The following is a 26,596-nucleotide window of genomic DNA, read 5'->3' on the forward strand; positions in this document are numbered from 1 at the left end:
TTAAAAACCTATATAAATTCAATGACTGTTTTACTCTGGGCAGTCCCCTGCAGAGAGTTTGGCAAAGCTGTCATGGCGTCACCTAGCTTTTACGATACATGTCCATGCTTATATATTAGCTAGCAATGTCCAAGGTACGCAGGGAATTAAGGCTGGCTCAAACTTAAATTGTATATGTTCTATTAATACTGGGTTTCAGCTTGCATAAAGCTATTGGCTTCAGTGAGGCTACACCAAGTTGTGGATTGATGCACCAATGTTAGGAACTGAACCTGATCTGTTTATCCAGGGTTGAGATTTGGATAGTTGAGGAGAAAGAGAATTGATCTGCCATAAGGAAGGTAAAAAAGCTAAATAAGTGCACACAAAAATGTATGTGACTGTAGATAAACAAAACCAGGATAAGTGTTCCTGCGTGGTGTTGTGCGGATCAGCAAACTCCCTCATGCCCCAAAGTGTGAAATTGTGTTAAACCCTGAGTCTGGCAATGATGTGTGAGGATATACTGGTGATGGGACCCCATCATGCTCAAGTCAGATTTGTGATGTGACTGAATTCAGTTAAAATAGATTTTGAATACAGATGATGGTGAATCCTTAGTAAATTATTCTGTCTTTCACAGTGAGGAAGTGTTGCTGTGGATCTTGATGAGATTAACGGGTCATTGAGGAAAGATCAAAGCCCTGGGTTGTGAAAGAATTGCCAGATGGAGACAGCAAATTTAGTTAAGTCACTGTGTTTTTTAACTGCAGTGCTAGGTTGAGACACTCCTTGCTTTCAGCAACAGCCCAACCAAGACAGCAAGTTCAAAACGGCACTTTGGAAATGCCATCATGTGTACTTACTTACAGTAAGTCATGGGGCTTCAGTCCTCACTTGCACATACAGCTCTGCAACAATGCTAGTCCACTTCAGCAGAGCTTCTGGTATGCAAGAGATAAGCTAGCTTTGTTTTTTCTCCTCCTGTGCTGCATCACTTGCGCTGAACAGTCTGGTAAAACAACATGAAAGGGGGAGAATGTTGTGTTTTCAGAGAGAAAAAGGAGGGAACTTGGCAGACAGTGAGTTAACATCATCTTACGGATCTTGGAAGGCTAGCAGTTAGATCAGTTAAGTAGACCATGGTAAATCTTTAAAGAGTTAGAGTGGGTTATTTTATCAGAAAAAATCACAGGATATGAATGTGATAAAAATGAGTAAGGAAGCTGAAACTGAGAGAATTCTTTGATATCCATGAGTCTGTTATCAATAAGACACAGATATATAAACACATGGCAATTACTGTCAATTGAAGAATCAGGCAAAATGCCTTGTCTCTGCTGAAACATTTTTAGCTGAATTTCAGAAATTGTTTGTACATATTTTTGAGGTTGGTAGTTTGTACGTCTTGTAATCCTGCTTCTGAGACCTTTATATTTGATTTGAGTATCAAATACTTTTGCTTTGCAATGAGTGCTTCTGCTCCACACATTGCAGGAGGAAAGCAGGACTAATTCCGAAACAGTCCTTGGCACATTGTAAGCATTTAACTCCCATATGGCACTGCCAGAGTTGTAGTAACTAGTTGCACCTACATGTTTTCCTGTCTCAGCATCGGGAACTGAACGCCAGAGGATGAACAGAAACTCACCAGAACCTTTGAGGCGTAGTCTCTGTCTTGGCATAACATCCTTTATTTTACTCCTTGGTCTATGTTTCAGGTTAGGGGCTCTTCCAAGCAGTGTTTTTGTAATTTATATTGTCTTTGGCCAAATCCAGTTGCTAATAAAGTTACCAACAGAACAGCTGTTGATTTCAATGGGAGTAGGGATTTCAGGAACTCTTCCTTTAGAATTTACCTAGCAGGCTGCTTGAGGGTTTTATGTAGAAATGTCGTTAGATGGCACAAAAATTGCATAGATGTTTATTACTGTTGTTGCTTCTACAAGACAGATGCCTTAGGATTATGTGTTTGAAAGCTGAAATAATTGCATGTGATCTATGACTCTCCACAGTGTTGGGGAGAAGAGACGCTATATGAGTGGCAGTGCTGGCCTACAGTCTGTCATGGATTTATTTCATTAGAAAATTTCAGCATATGTTTTAAATAGCATGTTGCTTGATCAAGGGAATTCCTGCTAAATAGGCAATAAGCACCATTGTATTGCATTGTATTCTGTAAGCTATATATATACATATGTACAATGGCAAAACAAAAATATCACTCGGGATTGTACTATTTGTAATAAGAGTAGCTTTAAAATGTGCTTTTTCTCCCATAAAAATCCGCTTGCAGCTGAAAGGTCAGAACTTACTGCCTAAAGCTGTTTCATTGATGCCTGCGAGGGAGGTGCCTCTGTGCAGGGGTGTTTCTGTGGACTCGGTCTCGGGGGCTGTAGTGGGCAGCAGAGCTGTTTGCAAGCCTTTTGAAAGGGGATATACCGGGACTTAGTTCCATACAATGGGACTTGGTTCCTTACACTGGAACTTGGTTCCTTACACTGCCAGTTGAGAGAAGGGGTTATGGTGCCTTAGCTGCCTGTGATCTGTCTGTGGCCACATGTAGCTCTAGGGCAGTAGTGTGTCTCAACGGGCTGTGGGTGTGAGCTGGGGTCCCCAGGACATTTCTCTTTGTGGCACCATGAGGAGTGGTGGGAAGCTGCACTTGGGCATTGCAGAAGAGGGGTCCTGCTAAGTCTTACGCAGTTATCAGTCTATTAACTGGCTCTCTTTCCTTCTGCTTTCTGTTTCAGTTGTTGGTAGCTATGGGTACCTCCCCATGGATGTTCCTGATTCTGGGATGTTTTCTTACAGGTAATGTTCTCAGTTCTCTAAGCCTCTCCACCCATAATTCTTAATAAATTTGTATTTCAACATGCTTTCATTCTGCCCATAATAACAAATACCAAATGCTTGCCAGCTGGCTACAGACGTGGTTTTCCTGCCTTTCCCTTAGCTAGGCTAAGACAAGACCTACTAAGAAGGCAGCGCTTTTGCCGGCCCATGTTGGCTGCTTTGGCACTCCTGTGCTGCTGTATCCTCCCACCCAATTTGTCTGACCGCACAGGGAAAGTGAGCCTGCCTACCTCCAGCTGTCCCAAGTGCCCCGCTGGGGTTTCTGCAGCGGCGTGGTGCAGGCAGGGCTGCCTGTGTGGGCTCTCTGCATCCTCCCACACCGCACCACCGAACCGCACTCGCCTGCCCAGCTCCCAACATCTGCCGAGTGAATGGTGATAGGAGGGGAGGGCAGGCTTTGCCACAGGATGCCAAATATAGAAAGGGCCTGTAGGCTGAGGTAACTCTGTGCAGGAGTGGAAAATGGTTTCAAAGACAGTCTTGAGTCCTGATGCTGGTTTATTGCTGAGGAGCAATTTCACGCTGTGAGCCTAGGTGCTTGTTTATCATGGACTACCCTATCTGTTTAGTACAGATAATTTGGTAGACTGAAACACCAAATGTATTTTCTTGGTGAATTCCCTGTTTCTTTAGGATGTAGATCCTGTAATTTTCCTTCTGGATTTGGACATGTTATCAGCCCACCTACAAGTTACCTACGCTTGCAAATCTGAGCCTGTAATTGGAGATTGCATCTGAAAACCAGTGCCATCTACAACATCTAGTTCAGTGGATAGTAGTTTTATCTGGCTTTAAAACTGTACATTTTGGCTGGACGTAGACCTGATGCATAATTTTTTGGCCTAAGCCCCCGCTCTGGCCCTTTGCACAAACAGAAATCAGACATAAAGTGCAGGTGTTAGTCTTGGGAAGTGGTATTTTAACTTTCAGCTGTGAGCTTACTCGAAGGCTAACAGGACTGCTGCTTTCCTGATCACGGCTGTAAGAAGCTGTGAGATGCCTCTGACTCAGCAGCCACGGTGTGGGTTTCACTGGTCTGCTACAAAGCTTGCCCACCTTCGGGGCTGGAAAGCTGATGTGTGAATTGGGAGCTATCTCTAACTTCACCTCTGTCTGTCTTTCACCTCTTGATTTGACAAACAGAAGTCAGCAAGCAAACACTTAACATTTCAAAGGAAAGCCATTTGCCATCCCTTGGGCAAAGCTCTGGCTTTTAACAAGGGCAAATTTCCTGGAACATCAGCAGATCTGAAACAGTCAGAAAAATAGCCGCTCTGGATCCTGTCTGCTTCCTTTTACATCCCCATGATGAGGCTGTTCTGTGTGTTCATATGCTATTTATTTGTGTCTTTTTGCAGGACCGTTCTTAACATTTTGCCAGCTTCCTCTGCCGACTATTGTTCCCAGTAGGAATGAAATGGTTGTACAGCTGAATTCCAATTTCACACTCAAATGCTCTGGAGACAGTGAAGTGAGCTGGCAGTACCCAGTGACTGAGGGAAGTCACAGGATAGACATCAGACATGAAGAAAACAACAGTGGCCTCTTCGTGACAGTGCTCGAAGTAGTAAATGCCTCAGCTGCTCATACAGGCTTGTATGTTTGCTATTATAACCACACACAAGTGGAGGATGGGGAAGTGGAAGGGAAGAACATCTACATCTATGTGCCTGGTAAGTGCAGGATGCCAGGGCTGTAACTGGAGGTTTGAATGGGAGAGGTGAACTGTGGATGTTCAGAAGAGTTGTATTACTGGTGGCAATTTACTGTCAGAGGAATTGACCCCAAGGCCACTTCCTAACATACAAATCAAGACCAGCCCCTGTGAATCTATGGATTTGTTCCTCTGTTTTTATGGGTTTTCATTTTTTTTTGGTAAGAGTTTTAGTTCTCAAGAAGAATGATGAACTCACAGCTTCAGAGCTGAGGTCTTCTGACCACCAGGGGCTGGATAGTAGAACTTAGTGACCAGGTCAGGTCAGCTATATGAGTATGTCCAGCCTTCAGGTTTGCCTCGCTCCCAGGTGGGGATTAACACAAATGCCAGTCCTTTCAGGGTGGAATTGGATTGATATTTTGGAATGTGCAGTGACTGTATCAGTGCTATGTATGATAAAGCAGTTGCCAGATGAGGAAGGCCATAACTTGTTCTTAACCTGAATTAGGCTTGAACTGAGATCTAGAAAAAGCTCAGGTGTCCACAGGACCTGGGAAGAGTAAAGCAGTGGAGATGTCTTGGGGGTGAGTGTCAGAAGGGTGAGAAAGAAGTGTTCTTGCTGGCTGGTCTGATGCAAGATTAAAAACATGGTGCTACCATGCAGTGCCCTGTAATTTGCAAAGCAAACACAGCCTTCCCAGGCCCTGTGCTGCATTTCTCTTTAGTGATGGAAAACCTGTTGCATTCAGAAGAAATAGCACCCCTTCTTTTTGCAACTGCCTATTCCCAGCATTGCCCTTCCACCCCCTTGTTCAGACTGGAAATCTGCTTAAATGTTTTCCACACTCTCCACTGGATGAAAATCTTTGTTATCGTAGCTGAAATAGGCACCAGAGGCTGAGCCACGACTGATGGCCGTTCTGGATATTTCCTTGGCATTGGCTGGGGTTCGGGGGGTGAGGGACAATACCGCAGGGCCAGAAAAGATCGAGCCACTGGATTTGCAGCAAGTATTTGTAACAGGAAACAAAAGAGAGAAGAAGAGATTGCAAATCATCCTGCAAAACTGCAATGTGTTCTGAAGAAGATGATGTTTACAGTGGCAAAGAAGACTGGAAAGGGGAAAAAGTCAGGAAGCAGTAACAGGACCTTTTTTAAAGGCTATTTTGCAGTGGCATTAAGTTTTCTCAGTTCACAATGTGTGATTCAAGGACAGTCATTCTTCCAAGACTTTCCATTTCCCACAACAAATGTAAAATGTTTGCATTTGTTCTCAAAGCAAGGTGTTTCAGCAGAGGCTGCCAGCTTTGTCACGTGTATCTTGATTTCCAAACACCTCTAACCAAATCACCAGAAGATGCTTTTCACGTTGTCTTGTAACTCACACAGCGAAGGAATATAAAGGCAAGAGATTGAAGATTTCTCCAAGAGGACTTTTTAGTTTGGTTTTCAAAAGCCTCTAGACATCAGCCTACCAGATTTGCTGGGCAGAGACACCCTGTAATTTTTTCCACTCTCTAACCATCAAGATGTCATAAATGCAGAAACATATCCTTTTCTCCAAATTATAGAGGATGTTTCTGTTTCCACTATGAACTTTGTCTTTACAATTGTTTTTTCTGCAATGAATTAGGAGGGCAATGGGTGGTAGCAACCCACTTTAGCCAGTGAGGATTACATTGAGACTTCACACAATATCCTATTTTCACTAACAGCACACAGAAAACCAAACTAGGTGAATCCTGTTTCTGTTTTAAATTACAGTGAGAAAATGAATACATGGAGTTGGCAGCGTCTTTGAATGGAGCGCTGTGTTTGGAATATTGCTACAAAGAGCCTGCCAGTGCAGCAGAAAGTCTATTGTTGGAGGGATTTGGATTGCTATTTATTAAATTTTATTATAAAGCTTTACACAGAAGCTTCAGGCTAGCAGGGATTATTTGTTTATTCTGAATGGCCAAATGGAGAGCCATGCTTTTTATGCATAATGTTATGCAATTATGTTTTAAGCACAGACTTTGGATTGACTGGGTAGGAAAGTTGGCATGTATTTTGTTGACTTTAAAAGAAATAAAACTACCAGGTGTTTGTTTGCTTTTTTCCTAGTTGAATACCATATTTTGAAAACCACATGCTGTGACCATAATTAACTATGTCTCGTAACTGTAATGTTGGACATGTTAGAAATACATGAAGATAAGTACCTTGAACTATTTTTGATGAAATGTGGCTTTAGTGGCGTTCAACATAAACAACATGAAACTGACTCCTACTTTATTTGACTTGGAAAGTGTTTGGATTTTTCTTTTACTTTTGTTTTTTTCCCCTGCTTATATACTGGTTAGGAGAGAGCTATTAATACCAAAGGGAAAAAAATCTGACTTAAAATGAGTGAGTTGTGATTTATAACACTTAGCATTTTGGGAGGAGGATCTTTTATCTTTTTCATCCTGCATCCTGAATTGTTACGAAGGAGGCCAAACCCTTTCTTGTTTTCTGCTTAGAAGAAATGTCTCACTACATGTCACATCAAATAGCTAAAATGAGACACAATTAACAAGCCTTACCTGCAATCTCTGAAAAGCTGGGATAATGAACTGTACAAGTTTCAGTTACGACCTATAAGTGGTCACTGACATCCAATTCTTGTACGTAGACTTGATGCAAACAAGACAGTATAATATTACCTCTCGTTTTTTTACAGACCCAGACATGCCTTTTGTTCCTTCTATACCGGAAGACCAGTTCATCCTTGTAGAAGAAGGTGATCCCACAGTTATCCCTTGTCGGACAAGTGACCCAGGTGCTCAAGTGACTTTAACTGACAGCTTAGACAAGGCTGTGGAAGCTTTATATGACCCCAAACAAGGCTTCATAGGAAATTTTCCTGCGGGCTCATACGCATGCAAAACAATGGCTAAGGGCGTGGAGTTCAAGTCTGATGAGTTCCTCGTCTATATTATAAGAGGTATTTATTTCTGTTCATTTAAAATTAAAAAAAGTAGTTGTGTTCTTTCTTCACACTCTAAGAGCCATATTAGCACCAGCAACACAGGGTTTTATCACATATTTCCCCAGTGATGAGCTCCTTGCTCCTCTGGCAGTATTGCCAGTTACTTAGTTGTGAGTGTACTTACAATTAATTATAATTTTGATGAGAGTAAAGTGTCCCTAACTTTATATCCTCTCCATCTCCTCTCTCTCTCCCAGATGGTTGCAGGAAAAGACTTCCATAGTCCATGTATTTTATCATCTTATTTGCTGAAACATAACTTAAAAGGTTGGCATTTCCCGGTGGCTTTGAATTGTAGAACCCTGTATGGCCTGAAAAACATCATGATCCGATTACTTTGAAAATATTTTTCCTGACCAGCAAGAGATTCTCAAAGATAGAGGAAGTGAAATGGAAATCTCCTTCTGAAATTGTACCATGTGAAAAGAGCATTCTTTTTAAAACTAAATGAGCTCTCTCTCTCTCTTCTCGTAGCTACTTCACAGCTTCCGGTTGAAATTGAAGCTCTTAAAACTGTCTACAAAACAGGCGAGACCATCGTAGTAACTTGTGTGGTCTTTGACAATGAGGTGGTTAATTTACAGTGGAATTATCCCGGGAAAGTGGTAAATCTCTCTCTCTTTTTTTTTTTTTATTTGTCTTCTCAGTATTTCTAGTTACTTATTGGGGAAGAAGGCGGGTTTGTAATATATTCTTCTCTTATCTGAATGAGGACAGCTGAGGAGAGAAAACAAAGGAAGTTCTTTGAATTTTAAGTTACCATAAAGGAAAGGCAATCCCAAAAGTTAGATTTTGCTGTTAGTAAGTATGCAAAGCATGAGAGGAAGGTGAGGTATGGCTAGCAGTCCATCCTCTGAGGATCTGTCTTTCAGGTCTTGGGCTGTTTCAAAAAAAGAAATGTGAAAATAGAAAGATCTAGGTGTGTTGGGCATCTCAGTAAAGTTCTGCTGCTGAGGGTCTGACCCTCAAAAATGGTTATCTTAAATCCTGGTTCTCGGGCATAATAAAAGACGATGAAGAATCACATATTCTTAAGTGTTCTTCATTATGCAGGTATAAACTGAAATAACTCTTAGAGTCACAGTAATTATTCACTAATGAGAAACATCTAGTAAGAAAATCTTAAAACTTTTGGAGAACCTTGAAAATTTTCAAACTGGTGTGACGTCCTTTTGCAGCGAAAATTTTTATTCAGTGAAACTTGGTTAGAGTCCATCCCAGGCAATTTCAGAGTATCCCATGTAAAAAGTCTGGCCACTGATGAAATGGAGTAGTAAAATCGTACCTGGTTCTGAACACAAATCCCATGTTTTATTTAAGTGAGTTATGAGTCCAAGAGGAAAAACTGTTTGAGAAAGTTTTGTTCCATTTTCCATCTTACACATCACAGTCCCTGCTATATGCCACCTTTCAAAATTAACCCAGGAATATTTTTTGTTCCAGCCTCTCATGATAATGTGGTCTGCTATTCTCAGCATCCTTTTACTCACAGGAGTCTTCTCCTTGTCAGTAAATTATTCTTGTTCTGAGAGGAGCAGAACGTAGCATCTAGTCAGACTATGTTGTATTTTCAGCTCAGTTACTTAAGCAAGGTTTTTTTTTTTCTTTCTCCAAACTACAGAAGGAAAAAGGTCTGATAAAACTTGATGATATCAAAGTCCCATCACAGAAGCTGGTTTACACCCTGACCATTCCTGAGGCATCAGTGAAAGACACAGGGGATTATGAATGTACTGCTCGGCATGCAACCAAGGAGGTTAAGGAAAATAAGAAAGTAGTCATTACAGTTCATGGTATAGTTTGATTTTAGTGTCTCAAATTACTAATGCATTGGAAAACACCATTCTTGAAAAATGTTGCACAGTGTTGTTTACGCAAGGCTTTTTCCTTTACAGACAAAGGCTTTGTTCACCTGGAGCCTCAGTTTAGCCCTCTGGAAGCTGTCAACCTGCACGAAGTCAAAAACTTTGTTGTTGATGTGCAGGCTTACCCAGCACCAAAAATGTACTGGTTGAAGGATAATGTGACTCTGATTGAAAATCTTACTGAGATTGTTACTAGTTCTAACAGAGTCCAGGAAACAAGGTAAAAAAACTTTTGACCCTTACTTTGCCATGTTGACTTGAGTTTCTCCCCAAAAACCTGGCACTGCTCCTGCTTTCTTTCCACCTCCATTTGTTGCTTCTTCCTTAGTGGCATTTAAAAATAATTTATTTGCTTTCTACTCTAAAGGGCGATGTCTAATCTGCCTCTTCTTATTCTCTTCATAACACCAACCTCTTCAAGGTCTCTGAGCACTAAACCTCTTCATTCCCTTCAACATGCCTGCACACCAATAATCTCCGGCTGTTTCCAGTAAAATCAGGGCTTTTACAGGTCCCTGCAGAAAATAACTAATCCCACTTCTTTCTCAGTTGTGTGTTGGTAGTTCCTTACCATTTGAGTAATGACTTCAGTTAAAGGCATACCAGCAATGCTAAATGCCACTATGTTATAATCTCAACATGCCCAGATTATATGTTTCGCAGAAGTGATTTTTTTATGCCTGCTTTAAAAGTACAAACAAAAACTTGCATTTCTGCAGGTTTCAGAGTGTATTAAAATTGATACGGGCCAAGGAAGAAGACAGCGGATACTATACTTTGGTTGCTGAAAATGAAGACGAGATTAAAAGATACACCTTCTCCTTGCTAATACAAGGTAAGGAGCCCCACAGCCTTCCCCACCATAACTGATGCCACACAGCAAAGACTTGATGCACTTACACACTGGATTGCCTGGAGTACAGATATAAAACCAGCATGAACCAGGGTGTGCGGAGGAGTGCGTGCATGCTGGGTCCCTGGAGCTCTTCTACCCTGATCCTGGCTTTCACTTCTGCACTGGCCTTGAGCCAAAAAGAAACTTTATTCTCCCAGCTAAGTTATTCCAGCTGACAGCAGGGCGATAGCTCATTCAGTCTGACATGAGGACGTGGCAAAACCGCAGCACTTCCTTTTCATGGCTCTGGCCTAAGATCTAAGCTGTCCTATGGGAGATAAGCACCTCCTGGATGAGTCTGGGTCTCTAGCTATTGCTAAACTGTTGGCCAAACAACACCTGTCCTGCTTTGAAATTTCAAGCGTTTTTTTTTTTGTAAACCCTGACAAATATTTTAACAAACTCCTGACTCCTTCCCAGTTCCAGCTCTGATCTCAGCCCTTGTGGATGATCATCATGGCACTACAGGTGGGCAGACAGTGAGATGCTTGGCAGAGGGGACCCCACTTCCTGATGTGGAATGGCTGGTTTGCAAGGATATTAAAAAGTAAGAGGAGTGGATGCTGTCTTATCTAAAATATTACATGTATCCTCAATTAGCTTAATGTAAATAGTTATTGTACCATTTTTTATTGATCAAAAGACAGTAAATTATAGGTAATTTTTATTTCTTTTTAGAGGCATGTTGCTTATATTTCAAGAGAGGTTGCCAGTGTCCTTCCTGTTACATCTTTTAGGAGAAGAAACAATGCATCAATTCAGGAGATTTCTCTCACAAAAGCTTTGCGTTCAATAAGCTGCCTTTGTGGATTTCACAGTCCTGGTTGGAGTAAGGACCTTGAGAAGTAGCTGTCCCTTCACCCAGCGAGTTTTTTTAATTTCCCAGATAGTTCAATCTGCCTCATTAACACTTAGGTGTGCTTCTAAATTTTCACTTGTATTTATTCCCCCCTAATTATAATTTTCATCTTTGAAGCATTTTAAACACACGGAGGAATTACTTCTGGTTTTGCTAGTTTGAGATTGTCTCTATCTGTGTCTACTGGAAAGCTGCTTTCTCCCTGGGGTATTATCCAACAGAGTGGGGGAGACCATGCATGGAAGAAGGCTAGGAGGCCTTGGCACCTCCAAGCTGTGTTCTGCTGTCATTGTACTAGAACCTCTTACTGCCTGGTGGGATGGCTATCTTCCTAGCCCTGTCTCCAAGAGCCTTGTACAGCACTAAGGATTCTGGGAAAAATAGGGATCTATCCAGTACCATAACTCCATGGGATACACAGTGACACCAAGGTCTATCAGACCTGCTGGGCTGCGTTGTTGGGCCCTCCAATCAGCAGCAGTAATGTGAATCAGAAGGATAATTATTATGAGGGAACAAAGGTACAGGCTTTCCACAGAGGCAGTCTAAGAATTTCTGTCTTTTTAAAGGATTGTTGCCAGAAGAAATTTGCAGGGAAAGGTAATTCTTGTTATGTTCACTCTTATTTATCCATGCCTACAGCCAATGCTCATTTCCCCCACTGTTTTTCTCTGCAGGTGCAGCAATGACACCTCGTGGACCCTTTTGACTAACAATATCTCTGATATACACATGGAAGCCCACCTGGATGAGAAAAATACGGTGGAAAGCCAGGTGACCTTCCAAAAGGTAGAGGAAACCCTGGCTGTGCGATGTGTGGCAAGGAATGACCTCGGTGCTGTTACTCGAGAACTGAAGCTTGTGGCTCCCAGTGAGTTTGCTTTCTCCTTCTATGAAATTACAGCAGCCAGTTTGACCCCACCCTGACACACCCCAGTTCAGTCTTAAAGGATAAAAATATGGATTGTTGTAGATAACTAGTTAAAATGGATTTTTTCTTCCACCCTGGGACATCTGAGGATGAGGCATTCTACAGGTCTTTATGGTGCATCTGTTTTTTGATTATTGTGTGGTTCCATGATTCATTTTACCATTTTATTACCACTGTCTATGGGGACATTCTTCTAGACAATCTGTATTTGGTTTTGAAACAGGAAGGCAGAGCGGCTCTGGGCTCGGAAAGACTTTACAGTCACCAGCCTCAGGAACTGCTCCTGCCGCTTCCGCAGGACACAGGAACTGCAATGACAGGCGAGGTGGATGTCTTATGTGTGTGTCATGTTCCTCATGGCTCAGTAGGAAAATATAGTCTGTCTTTTTACTCCACAGCCTTACGATCAGAGCTAACGGTGGCTGCTGCTGTCTTAGTGCTGTTAGTGATTGTGATAATTTCCCTGATTGTCCTAGTCATCATATGGAAACAGGTATTGTAGAAAAGCGTTTCGGTTTGGATGCTGAGCCCTGCTTGGTTTTGATCTTCTCTGAAGTCAGGCACATGACTAATTGTTGGGTTTGCATTCAATGTGCTCTGCAGAAGCCGAGGTATGAGATTAGATGGAGAGTCATTGAATCTATCAGCCCTGATGGCCATGAATACATTTATGTGGACCCAATGCAACTGCCCTATGACTCCAGATGGGAGTTTCCTCGAGATGGGTTAGTGCTTGGTAAGTTTTGTCTAAGGGACTAACCTCATTCTTCTCTAGGGATAAGGGCAATTAAGAACAATTCTGAGGTCTGTGTTACTGGGATTTGCAATTGAAGTTATGGCCACAAAGTCCAGAGGCTCTCTGTGCCTGTCTGTTCTCCTCAGTTCTCCTTCTTCATCCTCTTCTCCTGCAGTGGCATCAGCCCTGAAGTTCTAGTGTTAGTGTCTCCTGTGCCTCTGTTCCAGCTCTCTCCCAATGCCGTGTGCAGTGCCCATCTCCATGTGGTTTAGAGGGACACTCAGTTTTAAGTGCCCTCTTCAACACTCACTTATGCTAGTACATCCACAAGAAAGACATCAGTATTTTTGTTTGCAAGACATTTATATACTTATGTGCAGAGGCCAAGGGAAATCTGCAAGTAATTATGTAGTTTTATTAAAAATATTTTTAAAATTATTAATCCATGTCAAGCACATATGAGTAACTGCATATTTTTATGGCTACTGTCCTTCTTCCTTCGCCTTCTGCTTTCTTGCTTTGTTATTCATCATTGGAATTCATGCAGAATTCGGTCATAATAACTTCTTCAAGGCTGGCCCAATGTGTCATTTATATCAATTGAAAATGTAATAATTATAGAAAATTTTAATGTTCTATCTAGATAGTGCTTTAAACATACAAGGCTTCCCTCTCTTGGAGATATCTCTGCGCCAAGTTGTATCACAAAATAGAGGAGAAGATGACATATGTCTTTTGTTTGATGTGTTTTAAGAAACGTACTCCCCTGGTGTAGTTCCTCTTCCCCATCACAGAGAAAGAGTTGATGTTAATCCTTGAAAGCAGCACAAAAATTTCTGGTTTAGGAACAATATCCTTTAATTAAATTCGTGTTGCTCATTGAAGACTAGAGGAGGGTGGATATTTAATGGAATTATTTTATTACAACCCAGACTTTAATTATATGCATAAAGAGGATTTGTCAGATCTGAGCTGTTAAAGACTACCACTGTGACTTTGTCTCCTTCTGACTCATGAGCACCAGCCTGCTTCAATGCCTTCATGTTTACAAGTATATTCAGGATAGTCAGAGCTCTAAAAACCAGTGCTGCATATCCTTTTACCAATCTGGATTGCACAAGCTTTCTTCTTGACACGGTTCACATTTATACCCACTGGCAGTTTTGCCATATTAAATGCTTGCTGGTGGGGCGACCCTCTTTTGTTTCTGTGGCTGATAATTCTGGTTTGTGTGGATTTTCTCTTATCTAAGTGGGAGATGACAGCAAAGCTGTTACACCTTTATCTCAGGGAGGCTCAGAAGCAGGTTACAAACCCATTTTGCCTCAGCCAGATGAGCATTTCCCATCCTAGCTGCGTAAGCCAGCTGGCATTTATTTGTTTTTTCTAGCCAGTAGTGCCTGGAATGCATTGCTGTGTTAAACGCCAGCTTTGAACACTGGCTGGCTGGAGCTTCAATTGATAAATTTGGGTTACACTGCAAATTTCCCTTTGCAATCACTGCTCCACAGTGTATGTAGTGCACTGCTGTTTGAAGCTTTCAGCAGCCAGCGCAAGCCTGGGAGATGCATAACAGAAAGAACAATGCCGTAATGCCATGAGCTGCTTGAACACCACTGCCTTCTCCTGGATCTGCTGAGAAGTGTCAAGGTTCCAGCAGGAAACTTCCTGTACCACCTCCTCTGGCTGATAGAGCAGAGCAGGGCCTTTTGAGGAACAGGGTCCTAGTGCTGTTGCTCAGGAACCTGGAGTGGCTGCAGAGAGGTGGCAGAATTGCTCTCATCACTTCCCAGCAAGCCACTCATTTTTCCTGTTGACTTTATTAAAATGAAATACTGGTCTGACACAGAATCAGACCTACACCCATTTGCAAATGGCAAGTTAAGATTCAAGTCACACAACACTTAGAGATGTCATACCTAATTTCTCATAAGTCTAGAAACTGACTTAGATTGTAAAGCTTGGCACTTGTTTGGCTTTTGATACAGACCAAGAGACTTAATGGTTTAATTTGGGGTGGGCTGATGATGCCAGTTCAGTTTTAGCCAAAGAGGCATCCAGTTGAGATGGCTGCATCTGGGACAAATTCACAGACTTCACCTTTGTATTTGTGTCTTCTGAGCAGAAAACCAGCACTTCTCTTAGCAGTGACAGCAGATAAGTTCTATGAATTGGTAGAGAGGCTAAAATAGCCTCTGTTCCTCCACTACTTTGAGGGGCCTTGAGCTGCTGCTGTGTCTGCACAGTCCTTCTTGTGGTGGCCAAGCAGATCACAGCTGTGCCTGTATACTGAGAAAAGTAAACACATGCTATAATTTTGGGCTTCACTGAAGCAGTCATCAAGAATGTGATGGCATTACAGATGCTTCCAGTTCTTGAACGGTTCAGCTCCCACCAGGCTCCAAATTTCCAATGTAAAAGACATGGGGCTTGGGCTGCATCTGCAGAGAGGGTTGAAAGGGGGAAACAGCAGTGATGGCTCCCTACCACTTAGGAAGTGCTCTCACTGTCTCCACGTGCACCCTGGCCCAACAGAGGTGATGGAGAGGGAGATATGTGCCTTGTGCTCAGTTAACAATATGGTCTGGGGAGGAATTGGCTTGTGAAGACAAGAAGATCAAGGAGCATCAGCAAATACCATCACATTCTGAAGGGCTGCATCCTGCCATATGGCTCCCAGACCTTCAGTCTGAAAAGTTTCAGGGGCCAGATGTCAGACTCAGGTGTTTTGAATTAGTCTGAAATTTAGTGGGAAGCTTTCTCACATCCTGATTTGGAAGGATAACCTTTGGAGGACAGGAATCTTGAAATCACATAGTTTCTATGGGCACGACAAACTGGCCATTACATTACATTACAATCTTGGAGAGGTTCATCAGTGTTAACTCAGCTAAGCATTCTTACACCATTTTTTAACCATGCTTGTTAATGATGCAAATATCATTTGGCTGGAAATTCTCGTTTAAAAGTGTGCATACAATAAAAGTGGGGGCTGTAGCTAGAGGATAGCAGAAACATATGGCATTGCATGCCAGATAACACTTTTCAGAAGTGTAGAAGGTGACAAGTTCAAACTGCAAATGAACGTCAAAGACAAAATGCTGTATATCTCCAAAGTAAAAGTCACTATTTATTCTTTCTGTGCTGAAAGTTCAATAGTAATATAAAATAAAAAAGAGAGTTTGTCAGGCGTATGATAAGATCCTGACATCTGGACCTCATATATGGGTTTGTTCCCTGAGTAAGTGTTGCCTTGACGAACTTGCTCTTCAGTGTAGAAGCTATGAAATACAGTGGGTTGCAGTATATTTGTGCAATTCATATTTCTCTAAAATCTCAATCAACCTGTACACAATTCTTCTGCAGGCTGTATCTTTATTAGAAGATGGGATATGATAATCTAAAATTTTTGTCTAAATTGATTTGTGAGAAGAGTAAAGGATGTATAAATATTAGCTGTTTCCTTACAACACTTGGAAATTTGCAATACAATTTATTCCAGGACATGAAACACAGTTGTACATTAAACTTCATGGAAGTTTCCCCTCATATGTGATAAACATGCATTTCAGCTTCTTGCAGATCTGAAATGGCCCTGCCTGTCTGTTTCTGAATGTGCTGTTGATGTGCTTTAGTCCGTCTTACTGCTTAGATGTGCCCAGCATTATATAATAGACTGAAACTACAGCTGAGGGATCCAGTTCAAATTTTTAAGTCAGGAACATGACTATTGTATTCTGGTGCTGGCTGAGGCAGAGAGGTTGGTTAAAGTCTAAGACAATTAGAGATGATAAAGTGAAGATGACAGGGCACAGGAACAGATGCATTTGAATGAGTTGAGCGTCCAGGTGTGTTCCTAATATTTGCTTGCTTCTTTTTAAGAATTGTACTTAATGACAGCATTTTAGATCTGTTTTTCCTGGTTAACAACAACACCAATAACAATAATACCAGTAGTCTGGCTATGGGAACGTGTTTTTTCCACTCAAGAATCAACTCGTAGAGGAATGAGAGCAGGAAATGAGCTGAATTGCTGTTCCCTTCAGAAATAAATAATGCTCTCCCTTGTATTCAGGTCGAATCCTTGGTTCTGGTGCATTTGGAAAAGTAGTTGAAGGGACTGCATATGGATTGAGTCGTTCTCAACCAGTGATGAAAGTAGCTGTGAAAATGCTGAAACGTAAGTTGTTGGGGTTCCATTTCCCAAGATAGGGGAGGGGCAAGGTAGGGAACATTCCACAGCATTATTCAAACCTTGCTTGTGTATAAATTAATTCTTCATATCTGAAGTGGAAAATGAGTGGCTGAATGACAGACATTTAAAATTATACTTTATGCTTTATGGCATTTCAAATAGAAAGTACCCAGGCTTCTGAAAACGTCCAAAGTTTGGGTTTAGCTGAGCAGCCGCAATAACTCAGCAAGTATTGTAAAAGATAAAATAACTGTGAATGTCTGTGAACAAATGAGAGCTACACAACAAAGGAGAAACAGCAGGTCTTGTATAAGAATCTTAAGTTCACTGAAGATTTCCTGGTTCATGAGAGCTGAGAATCTGATGCAGTGATTCTGGAGGAACCACAGGGAACTTGCTTGTGTTGAAATGAGCAGCTTGTGGAGTGCCTCTGTGTAAAGGATATAGTCTTCTCCAAGAAACCATGCTAGCAGTGCTCCAATGAGACAAGCAAGGAGAAATAATTTGTTACTTGAAAAAAGGGATTTCTGTGTTTTTTCAACAGCTACAGCTAGATCCAGTGAAAAACAGGCGCTCATGTCTGAACTGAAGATAATGACACATCTTGGCCCCCACCTGAATATTGTGAATCTGCTTGGAGCTTGTACAAAATCAGGTGGGTTTGGCTGACAAAATAAAGGTTTTTACAAAATCAGGTGAGTTTGGCTGACAGAGGTTTGCTGTAGGGTCATCATTCACTGTTTAATAAGCACACAGATTTCAATAAAGAATTTAACAATAAATATAAACAAATATAAACCTAATTGATATTTGATAATAGTTGCAGTCATAACTTAGATAAAAAATTATTAGCTCATAATACTTTTTATGTTTTATATTTTATTTTCTACTATTTTTGGAACCTTTTGTTTGTTTTTGTAGGGTTTTCTAGGTCTGTTTTTGAAAGACCCCACTCATCAATGCATAATTCTGGTTTATTTTAACAGGTCCTATTTACATCATTACTGAATACTGCTTTTATGGTGATTTGGTGAACTACCTACATAAGAACAGGGACAATTTCCTGAACCGACACCCAGAGAAGCCAAAGAAAGATTTGGATATCTTTGGGATGAACCCAGCTGATGAAAGCACAAGAAGGTGCGAAAAAAGAAAAAAAAAACCAAAATGACTTGTGACTTAAGGAAATTTCGTTACTAACACTTACTCCATTTCTCTCTTCCATTGGTTTAAAGCTCTATTTTTTCTCATTAGACTTTCATTTATCAGGTTTCTTAGATTTGGAAAGGTTTTGGCACTTTTTGTTCAGTATCCCTGACGTGTCGTAGTTTCATGTGTCCTGCATGTAGAGATGCTTGCAGTCCAAGGACCACTGTGGGTTCTCCATAAACATTCTGACAACCCAAAGAAGACTTTTATTAACAAACCATAGCCCAGTATTCCTTTTTTTTTTTTTTTCTCTGTAAAAAAACCTGTCTCTACCCACTCAATTTTAAAAATAAAGTGCATCTACCTGTTTCCTTATTTCCCTTCTTGAGGAATTTCCACTGTCTAAAACTCATTCCCTTCAAACAGCCTGGCAGAGCTTGTTCTCCAAGCTTAAGTACTCTCCTTTATCTACCAATGGCTTAGCCGATCTCAACAGTTTCCTTATGGTTAGTGTCCACCCCACAGCTTTTTCCAGATGATGGTGGAGCAAGCTTGTCATCATTCATTCAGCAATAATGCAATGCCATAAAATTAGCCAGGATGTAGAAGGTGGACAGAGATTCATTCCAAAAATCATTCAGACAAATAGAGCAACTGACTTGGTAGCTCTGTGTGCAGACGGGACTATGCATCTGGATATGGGTTTGTTCAGCAGGCCTGGATTTGATGCAAACTAACTGGGTGAATAAATGACATCTATAATATGGAAAACTTTGAACTAAAAGCCATAGGTAGTGATACTTGAGTTCAGTGGGATTTTGGGAAGTAAGGCAATACATGTTTACATACTTGACTACTGACCAAAGCTTGTGTTTAACTACAGTAATGCACAGTAATATGTACTAATAAGTGATGGTTGTATTACACACATGCTACATGGATATGTTGTAACACATGATCTTTATCTATTCCCTATCAAGAAGCCAGTTCTTATATTTCACAGCAATACAATTGTAAACCATAAAAGAACTGTTAGATATGCAGAATGCTGTGGCAGGGAAGTCACCTGGGAAATACTAGCTGATACACCTCTATTTTTTTCCAATTTCAGTTATGTGATATTATCATTTGAAAACACTGGAGAATACATGGACATGAAACAAGCTGATACCACTCAGTATGTGCCTATGCTGGAAAGGAAGGAGGGATCTAAATACTCTGATATTCAGAGATCTGTGTATGATCGACCTGCTTCATACAAGAAGAAATCCATGTCAGGTAATGTAGAACTGTCCTTTCTGCATATATCATTAATAGAAATGATTCTTGCTTAAACACATATCTTATTTGGGCCTTCTAAACAGATGTAAACTGCTCAGCTCTGTTCAGCAAGTGTGTGAGCATGAGATATAAGCTAAAAACTTAAGCTTTTGTTTTTTCGTTCTGCTCTGGGGATAGGACTGCATGTTGCTGGAGCAGAAGGGGTTCAGTTGTGTATTTGCTTCTGTTCTGAAGCGCTGAGTGGTTGTGCTCTGCAACAGGGCTGTAGGCGCTCTCTGGAGGCAGTGACTTTATCAGTCTTGTAGTTTGCAAGATGTTGAGCAATAGCCATGATCAAAAATAATAGTGATTTATATTGCTCTGTTTCCACTTAGATTTCACATGAACTGACACTTAAACAAACACAGCACACTCCTAAACACTTTCCTGGATTATTTAATAAATATAATGAATGCACCTCATAACCTACCCCTGTTCTCAGAAACCAAATATGCTTTGCTTTAAAAATAGACACCATCACTTCTGCCCCTAGGCCTCGGAAACTGAATCATATCCAGTCCCAGATTTACACGGCAGGCTAATGTACTCATGTTGTGCTCTAGGACAGTCAGGGTAAATGAATCACTGAATTTTGACTGTTTTTTTGCTGACATCTTTCATAAAAGAAATAAGAACTGTTGCCATAGAATTCCTGAACCTTTGTATTGGTATTGGATTAGTCCCAGTGAATGCTTGCTGGGAAACATAACAGTGTTCAGCAAAAGTAAATGGATAAGAATGTATGTACATGCACAAAAACCTAATGAGGGCACCACCTCTAAGTAAATGTTTTGTACCACACAGAGTAAACAACCTGTGTAACATTACAGTGAGCCTTTTTAACTTCACTTGTTTCTACAGTTCCCAGGGGAAAAAATTACAGACAGGAGAAAACTCAAACCCTTTATTTAATACTCGATGTTTTTAAGAATGCAGCATGTGCCAGTGACTGATGAAGGCATTAAAAGTGGTTAGTTACTATGAAAAGACTGTTTTGGTCATGGTAATCTGCTAAAATCATCAGCTCAGAATCATGATAGGTAGGGGACGATGGATGATACTTTCACACTCCACAGCACAAACACATTTTTCTCTTCTTTTCAATAGAATCAGAAGTCAAAAACCTTCTTTCGGATGATGGCTCAGAGGGACTCAGCCTACTGGATTTGCTGAGCTTCACCTACCAGGTTGCACGGGGAATGGAATTCTTGGCTTCTAAAAATGTAAGTAAATAAAAAAATTAGTAAAATGAAAGTGTAAAAATGTCGTCTTCTCTAACTATGGGTTTCAATTTATATTTTGAAGACAACACAATAAAATACTCTTTTTGGAGGTCTAGACAGATTTCTCATTTACCTGGAAATAGAGATCACCGTGGTGGGAAAAATCAAAGCAGCAATCAGTCCTCTTCTCCTGCTGCAGCCTGTGACATTAGTGGAGTCAGAGTGCCAGAGATAGTGGAGGATCAAGGCAGGGTGTGGGTGAAGGGTCCATACAGCCACAGCATGGCAGAAGCATAGACATATCATTAGCACGTAATGGGTAGAATAAGAAAGGATGGCATCACTTTGGTCTTCTCCCCACTACAGTCTGTCTGCATAAGACCTCACCAGTTCTGAGGGCCAGTGCCTCCCTGCCCCTATTCACAAGGAATATAGGTGCTTGTTCAGTAGAAGGTCTTGTTAAGACTGTGCCCAGAAGGTCAGCCCTTTCTCATGGAATGAGCAGGTCCTTGAACAACTTTATTTCTCTCCATGTAGTGTGTGCACCGTGACTTGGCAGCTCGTAATGTCCTCCTGGCTCAAGGAAAAATTGTGAAGATCTGTGACTTTGGGCTGGCTAGAGACATCATGCATGATTCCAACTATGTCTCCAAGGGCAGCGTATGTACTTAATCAGTAAAGCTCTGCTTTAACTGAAATGAGAAGTGTCAGTTTTAGGTGCTGTTTCATGTTCTTGCCATTCAGTGTTGGTTACACTAATTGACCATTGGGATGAATGCTCCTCAGAACAATTTTTCTTCAGTTCATTAATTCCTGTAAGTTTTCTAACTCTGTTTTAAAGCCAAAAAATACTTGGCCACATTCAGTACTTCACAGTACTTTCTTTAACCCAAGTTTTGTGACTGTATAAATTATTAAGGAATTGTTGGTATGATATGGAGAGAGTAGGGACATATCAAAAAATGACATATCAGATCTAGTTCAGCATGCCAGATTTTGTATCATACCTTTAATCAGCTTGGTCATTTGCTAGTGATAAAATGAATACAGTTATGTCTAAATCAATTTTTGTGGGGAGAGGTTAGTAGCATTGCTTAATAATCCTGGTATCTCTATGTGAAATGACATGAAAAATAAACACTAGCCAGGTTAACACAACTTTTCTTACACAGAGAAGTTATTCCTGGCTATCAAATAACAGTTGTGATGGTAAGCATTTCTTTAATGACTAATCTGTGTGGTTTAGGATTTCTTTCTTTTTGTTACAGACTTTCCTCCCAGTAAAATGGATGGCACCTGAAAGCATTTTTGACAACCTATACACAACATTAAGTGATGTCTGGTCTTATGGCATTCTGCTGTGGGAAATATTTTCTCTTGGTATGCACAGTGAAATTTTTCCTATATTTAGTAATTAAGATTTTTCAGTTCAAACTGTCCTACATAAAGTATTTAAAATTCTACAGTAAAAACATATGTGTGAAATCCACTGTTGTTCTTCAATATGGGGTTTCAGATTCCAGTGGGAAGTAAAATGTCCACACTCTTCAGAAGTTGTCTTTGTGGGGTTTTTTTGTTTGTTTTGGGTTTGTTTGTTTGTTTGTTTTGGGTTTTGTTTGTGGGTTGTTGTTTTTTTTTTTAAGATACTTTTTATTTTTACTTTTTCTAGAAAACAAAAAAACTGAGCGAAAATCTTTTGTGGAAAAGTATTCATTCATGCATTGTACCAGGATTGATTTTCTAACTAATATGAGAAGGAACATGTTGCTCCCTTGCTGTGGGGTGCCTGGGCTGCAGCCCAGCTTAGTGGCTGGTTTGAAACTGTCTCTTCATATATGTTTCACAAGAGCATGTCTTAGTCTTATTATAGAATGAAAATAAATGTCAATCTTCTGAGACACTGATTTCTTATTTCCAGGTCAGCACTGTTCACACAGTTGGTTTATGGCAGAGTAAAGTGGTTATGACAACATACAGCAGTTACAGACAATGTACAGTTCCCAGCTGGGAACAGCCTGGCTCTTTCCTCAGACTCATTAATTAGCCCCGTGGACAGGTGGCTGGCCTGCTTCAGCAAGCATGCATTGCCCAGATTTACTCTCAGCAGAATTAATTGTGCCCATATGGTAACTACTGCTGCCTCACGGCAACCCCAAGACTAATGTTATTTTCTAGAATAAGTTGTCACATAGCTGCTTCTCAGAAAACAACAATTGCACCACTATTTATGGTATCAATTACTGTAATCTCTGGGCATCAGAGGATCCTGTAAATATCCATTCCCCGGAATCCCTGTGAGGCACGAGAATGCTATTGAATTGCTCAGGAACTGAAGCACACCTACACTTCACTGCCCTGTAAAGAGGGTTCTGAAGCCCAGTTGTAGGTGAAAATCCTTCTTTAGAAAAGGCTGAGGTTTCTGGCGTAATACTATAGTATGACTCCTCTGTCTGAGAAAACTGTTTTTTCTTGGAAAGTAAAATATATCCTCAGCAGTGTTTGTTAACAAGGTCAGTTTTGACGTCTTGCTACTCTGCTGACTTCTGCTTGAGCGACCCTTTTTATACATTAGCGTCAACCGAGCATGAGTGCAATGATTCCCGTGTGCTGCAGCCCCAAATTATCAGTTAACTGTGTCAGCTCAGGGGCCAAGTCCAAACTTTTGGACAATCCATGCACCTGACATGTTAACTGTTGTCTAAAGCCAGCTGCCCAGGTGGGACGGCTTGGGTATAGAGGGGACTTTCTCACACCGAGGCCTCACCCTCACAGCCAGGATGGGGTGTGCAACTCAGGCCATGCCACTGTTAGCTGTCATAGAGGTGCCAAAGGCAAACAGAGCAAGTGTGCTGGCTAAGTTCTCACAGAAATTCTGTGGCAGGGCAGAGTCATGGCCTCAGATATACCAAATGCAGGCTGACGACCTGATCCAGGTATCATCTGATCTCTGTACCCAGTACATTCTATAAACACTTTAAAGGTGCTTTTTTCTAAGTAGTACCTACTTCGGTCTTTCCTAGCCAGTGTTTCACATTAGGACTTAATGTCATCAGGACAGTAGTTCTGAAGTGAAACACTGGCTAGAAAACAACCATTTTGATGTCATGTCAAATTATGGTGTTAACAGTTTTTGACACGAACAGCAAGACAGTATTTGGGAACTTTGCATACATATAGTCAAGTACAGAGTAGTACTTTTAATTCTCTTTTATCTGCAGGTGGCACACCATATCCTGGCATGATGGTCGATTCTACTTTCTACAATAAGATCAAGAGTGGATACCGAATGGCCAAACCTGACCATGCTACCAATGAAGTGTATGTGTGCACTTGGCTTTTCCACACCTGGCCAGCCTCCAGACTTGGCTTTAGTTTCTGTTTGGTTACTCATGTTCCTTTACCAGTTTAATAAATTGGTTTCCATCTAATCTGCAGGTATGAGATCATGGTGAAGTGCTGGAACAGTGAACCAGAAAAAAGACCTTCTTTCTATCATTTGAGTGAAATTGTGGAGAACTTGTTGCCTGGAGAGTACAAAAAGGTTTGATCTTTGTAATTTTCTCTGTGTTTTCTGTATACTGTTCCAGAGGGAAGTATTGTTCCAGCCATGAGAGCCATGAGCACTGAACTGGCACATCCTAACCTACGTGAATTATGTGACTAGGATGGGGACACTGCATGTTGGGTTTCTTCATTTGAGCTTACTGAGAGAAGCAGTTCTGCAGTCCTGACTGGGAAGCAGAACTCTCTATTCTTAATGAAATCCTACCAACTCCATTTTTCTTTGGAGAATTGGTTTTATATATTTTCATGGGATTTTCTAGGCAGTGAAATAATTCTAAAAAAGGGACTACTTGGCCCATGTGTATTATCTCCCTGTCTCCATCTTTGGACCCTTACATCAGCAAGTTTTCCCCTCATACTTCTAATAGTTCTGGGCATGCTCTGGCTGCCCCATCATTCAGTGTTTCATTTTCCCACCTACCTTAACTTCCTTCTCTGTCTCCCTACCCTTCTTTCATACCTACAAGTCTGCTTTGTGTTGCCACATTTGCTCTTGCATCATCTAAAACTTACATGTCACTTCTCCCTTCAAAGCAATTGAAGATGCTGGGCCTCTTTATCTAGTGTTGCTGGCTCATAGGGCAGAATATTTGCTGGGCTAACAAACCACAGCTGCCCATCTGGAGAAAGGCAGCCTCAGTGAATAGCAACTAATGAGGGCTTCAAATTAATATTTTCAGAGCTATGAGAAGATTCACCTGGACTTCCTGAAAAGTGATCACCCAGCTGTCACACGCATGAGAGGGGACTGTGACAATGCTTACATTGGTGTCACCTACAAGAATGAAGACAAGCTAAAGGACAGGGAGAGTGGTTTTGATGAGCAGAGGCTGAGTGCTGACAGTGGATACATCATCCCCCTGCCTGACATTGACCCCGTTTCTGAAGATGAGCTTGGCAAAAGAAACAGACACAGGTAGGTGCAGTTTACAGATCCTTTGGCCCATAGTCACCATTTGGTGTCATGTTTGGCAATCTCCATTAACATGCTTCAGCATCCTACTCTGCAAATTATTTTCTTAGCTCTCTTGAAAATACCTTTTGAGAGAGTCCCTTGTAAACATGGTAGTCTGACTGACCACAGTGTTTTCAATGGGAAAAGCATAATTTTCCTCTGGCAACATGATTGCCTGGGAAGGGGACTGCTTTGTGTCTCTGGGACTCCCTTACTAGCTTGGCCAAGTCACAATGGCTGTCTGGTGGCTCTGTGGGTATATTTTGCAACACATCTTGCCTCCGCAGCTCAAAACCTTGGAGCTTCATATGAGATCGCAAAGGATTGATTTGTTTTGCATGAGACCGATTCAAAAGTTTGGGAGAAGTTTTGAGTATCTTCTATGGTATAGTTTTCTATGACAGCAGGGTATGCAGGACTTTTTACTTCTCTCTTGTCAGTTTGCATGACCAGTTCCATTACAACACAACACTGTGTGATCCTAACTGTGAATGGCCAAGGTTTAATTCAGTACTTAATTTGTAGCATATAGAATTAGCAACCTAGAAGCTTTTTTTCTTTTTAAAATATATTTTTGTGCAACACTCAAGAGGGGGAAGTTTGAAGTCTCTAAGAAGAACTATCCAGATTAAGATCTATTACCTCTCTCTGTTATTCTTATCTTACTCTCTGTTATTGCTATCTTATTTTCACCTGACCTCCCTCGATTTACCTAAGTGACCTATTGTCACAGCAGTGTCATAAAACTGTTTCTCTAATAAGTCTCTGGCTGAAAGTGTTTGGAGGAACATATGAACAACTGCTCCTTTGAATTACAAGGTGGTTCACTACTTATGATATACAAGATATGTTATGACCTAAGAAACTGGTAGTCAAAGTCACCTAAGACTGTGCCATGGGTCAGAAACATCGGGGGGGGCAGTATTCAGTTCTGCTAGAGACTAGAGCACTTACCCAGCCACATTTACTACATGTCTTATCTCTGAGATACTTGTCTCCTCCAGTTCACAGACATCTGAAGAAAGTGCCATTGAAACCGGTTCCAGTAGCTCTACCTTCATCAAGAGAGAGGATGAGACCATTGAGGACATTGACATGATGGACGACATCGGGATTGACTCCTCAGACCTGGTGGAGGACAGTTTCCTGTAACCTCATGGACACCTTCCAGCTCTGCACACGGGGAAAGCTTGCCGTGTCATCTACAGATGTCTGCTCCACAAAGAAAACCACTTTATTGAAACATCAAGGATGTACAGAGGAGGTGGATTTGTACAGAGGAACTCCCAGTAATGGGCAGAGGAATCAGCCTGAGTATGAATGAAAGAGACATGTTGAAGATGGATTTTTTTAGTGTTGTTTCTTGCAGTACTTCAGTAGCATCTCAGTGTTGTTTGCC

At 41.1% G+C, this 26,596-nt stretch overlaps 1 protein-coding gene across 2 annotated transcripts in view; it reads left to right on the forward strand.

The window, feature by feature from the left end:
* Positions 1–26,590, forward strand: part of PDGFRA (platelet derived growth factor receptor alpha) — a 31,470-nt gene extending 4,880 nt beyond the window's left edge. For both annotated transcript variants that reach the window (XM_027885505.1, XM_027885504.1), the window contains 22 exons: positions 2,733–2,793; positions 4,194–4,508; positions 7,197–7,460; positions 7,980–8,110; positions 9,127–9,298; positions 9,401–9,590; positions 10,090–10,205; positions 10,686–10,812; positions 11,802–11,995; positions 12,454–12,548; positions 12,659–12,791; positions 16,867–16,971; positions 17,531–17,641; positions 17,973–18,126; positions 19,247–19,413; positions 20,563–20,678; positions 21,216–21,338; positions 21,947–22,058; positions 23,897–23,996; positions 24,114–24,219; positions 24,923–25,158; positions 26,202–26,590. In XM_027885505.1, coding sequence (XP_027741306.1) covers positions 2,745–2,793; positions 4,194–4,508; positions 7,197–7,460; positions 7,980–8,110; positions 9,127–9,298; positions 9,401–9,590; positions 10,090–10,205; positions 10,686–10,812; positions 11,802–11,995; positions 12,454–12,548; positions 12,659–12,791; positions 16,867–16,971; positions 17,531–17,641; positions 17,973–18,126; positions 19,247–19,413; positions 20,563–20,678; positions 21,216–21,338; positions 21,947–22,058; positions 23,897–23,996; positions 24,114–24,219; positions 24,923–25,158; positions 26,202–26,349 — 3,264 coding nt within the window. In that variant the 5' untranslated portion in view covers positions 2,733–2,744 and the 3' untranslated portion in view covers positions 26,350–26,590. The remainder of the gene's footprint in view (positions 1–2,732; positions 2,794–4,193; positions 4,509–7,196; positions 7,461–7,979; positions 8,111–9,126; positions 9,299–9,400; positions 9,591–10,089; positions 10,206–10,685; positions 10,813–11,801; positions 11,996–12,453; positions 12,549–12,658; positions 12,792–16,866; positions 16,972–17,530; positions 17,642–17,972; positions 18,127–19,246; positions 19,414–20,562; positions 20,679–21,215; positions 21,339–21,946; positions 22,059–23,896; positions 23,997–24,113; positions 24,220–24,922; positions 25,159–26,201) is intronic.
* Positions 26,591–26,596: the final 6 nt, after the last annotated feature.

The sequence above is a fragment of the Empidonax traillii genome, unplaced genomic scaffold (assembly GCF_003031625.1).
Source record: "Empidonax traillii isolate 1590-97213 ecotype Southwest subspecies unplaced genomic scaffold, ASM303162v1 scaffold167:size2001844, whole genome shotgun sequence".
NCBI classification, from domain to species: domain Eukaryota; kingdom Metazoa; phylum Chordata; class Aves; order Passeriformes; family Tyrannidae; genus Empidonax; species Empidonax traillii.